The sequence below is a fragment of the Sinocyclocheilus rhinocerous genome, unplaced genomic scaffold (genome assembly GCF_001515625.1).
Source record: "Sinocyclocheilus rhinocerous isolate Xijiao unplaced genomic scaffold, SAMN03320098_v1.1 C36472117, whole genome shotgun sequence".
Classification (NCBI taxonomy): domain Eukaryota; kingdom Metazoa; phylum Chordata; class Actinopteri; order Cypriniformes; family Cyprinidae; genus Sinocyclocheilus; species Sinocyclocheilus rhinocerous.
The window spans coordinates 1-1,174 of NW_015781680.1; the positions used below are offsets into that span (position 1 = coordinate 1).

The 1,174-nt window shown below is 39.9% G+C and overlaps 1 protein-coding gene across 1 annotated transcript; it reads right to left on the reverse strand.

Moving 5' to 3' along the window:
- Positions 1-12: 12 nt before the first annotated feature.
- On the reverse strand, positions 13-861 carry LOC107736070 (pleckstrin homology-like domain family B member 1; the record flags this gene model as incomplete). Its single annotated transcript, XM_016547574.1, has 2 exons — positions 13-407; positions 732-861. Coding segments are annotated over 2 exons (271 nt in total), but the record flags the coding sequence as incomplete, so codon positions are not given.
- Between the last annotated feature and the right edge of the window lie 313 nt (positions 862-1,174).

A 1,174-nucleotide genomic window follows, 5' to 3' on the forward strand; every position in this document is an offset into this window, starting at 1 on the left:
ACTTAAGACTGGTTTTGTGCTCCAGGGTCACATATATATATTTTTCAACTTCTCTTTTTAGTGACATAAAATCTGACCAACAGTTGCACAATAATACGTCGTCATCAGGCCAGCCTGCATCCAGTTCTTCTCTAGTCACGATGACAAAGACATCAGTCAGTGCTGGCTGAAGTTTTTTAAACATAATTTTGCATATGTTGCACGTCCTATTAAATGAGTCCTGTCCGCTCTCAGATCACAGCAGGCAGAATTGCATCCACTCTCCCTCAGGTCATAAACTGCGTGTAGCCCTCGGCACCTGTTACTATGACGTCCATCCAAATACGCATGGCCTCTGGGGATGGTGCCACCATGAAATAAAGTCGATCATGAGTCTTCACACAGAAGGTTAGCGAAGGATTCGGACTCTGTAAGAACAGAAAAAAAAGACAAAGTGTGCGTTAAAGTGCAAGAAGACGGAGAACAGCAGGGCAGGGGGGAAAAAAAGGCATGTCGCTGAAGTGAAAAAAAAGAAAGCATGACGAAATGTACATGAACATGAAGTTCGCCTTTGATCTCTTTTGCCTACTGCTGTAAGAAATTCTCTTTATAAAAAGACGCCTGTCTGTTTAAACTTTCACTGTGTGCTCACCAAAGCTGGTGCTGTAGTGTGAGTGGTATGGAGCTTGATTTGTTGATGCTGACAGTAAACAGGAGGTGTTGAAAAAGCACGACATCAGTTCACTCATTACCTTAGCTGCGCTGCGCAGGTGATCGTAATACACCTCTTCTATGGCTTGGAAGTAGATGACACCCTTCAGTTTGGTCTCATGTTTATCTGAGGAGTAAAAACCATGAGGAAAATTAAGGAAAAGGAAAATTCTGTTAATAGAATTTTGTTCAGATCAGCTTTATTATCCATTAAGAAGAGATTACATTTGCCATTTGGAGTTTATTTGCATTACACAATACATCTGTTGTCATTTGTTTTACATTTCAGTAATATCTTTTAAAAATATTTTTAATATCTTTTATTCCAAGATATTGGAATAAGAAAAAGGAAAAACCGCAGGGATTGAACAAGCACATAGTTGAAGTGAATTTAACACCGTCTGCCACCCACTGCAGCTTCTCTGACAGACTTCCCTTTTTGATACTTAGTGCAAATTAACACCTCTCTTCATGATTCTATCTC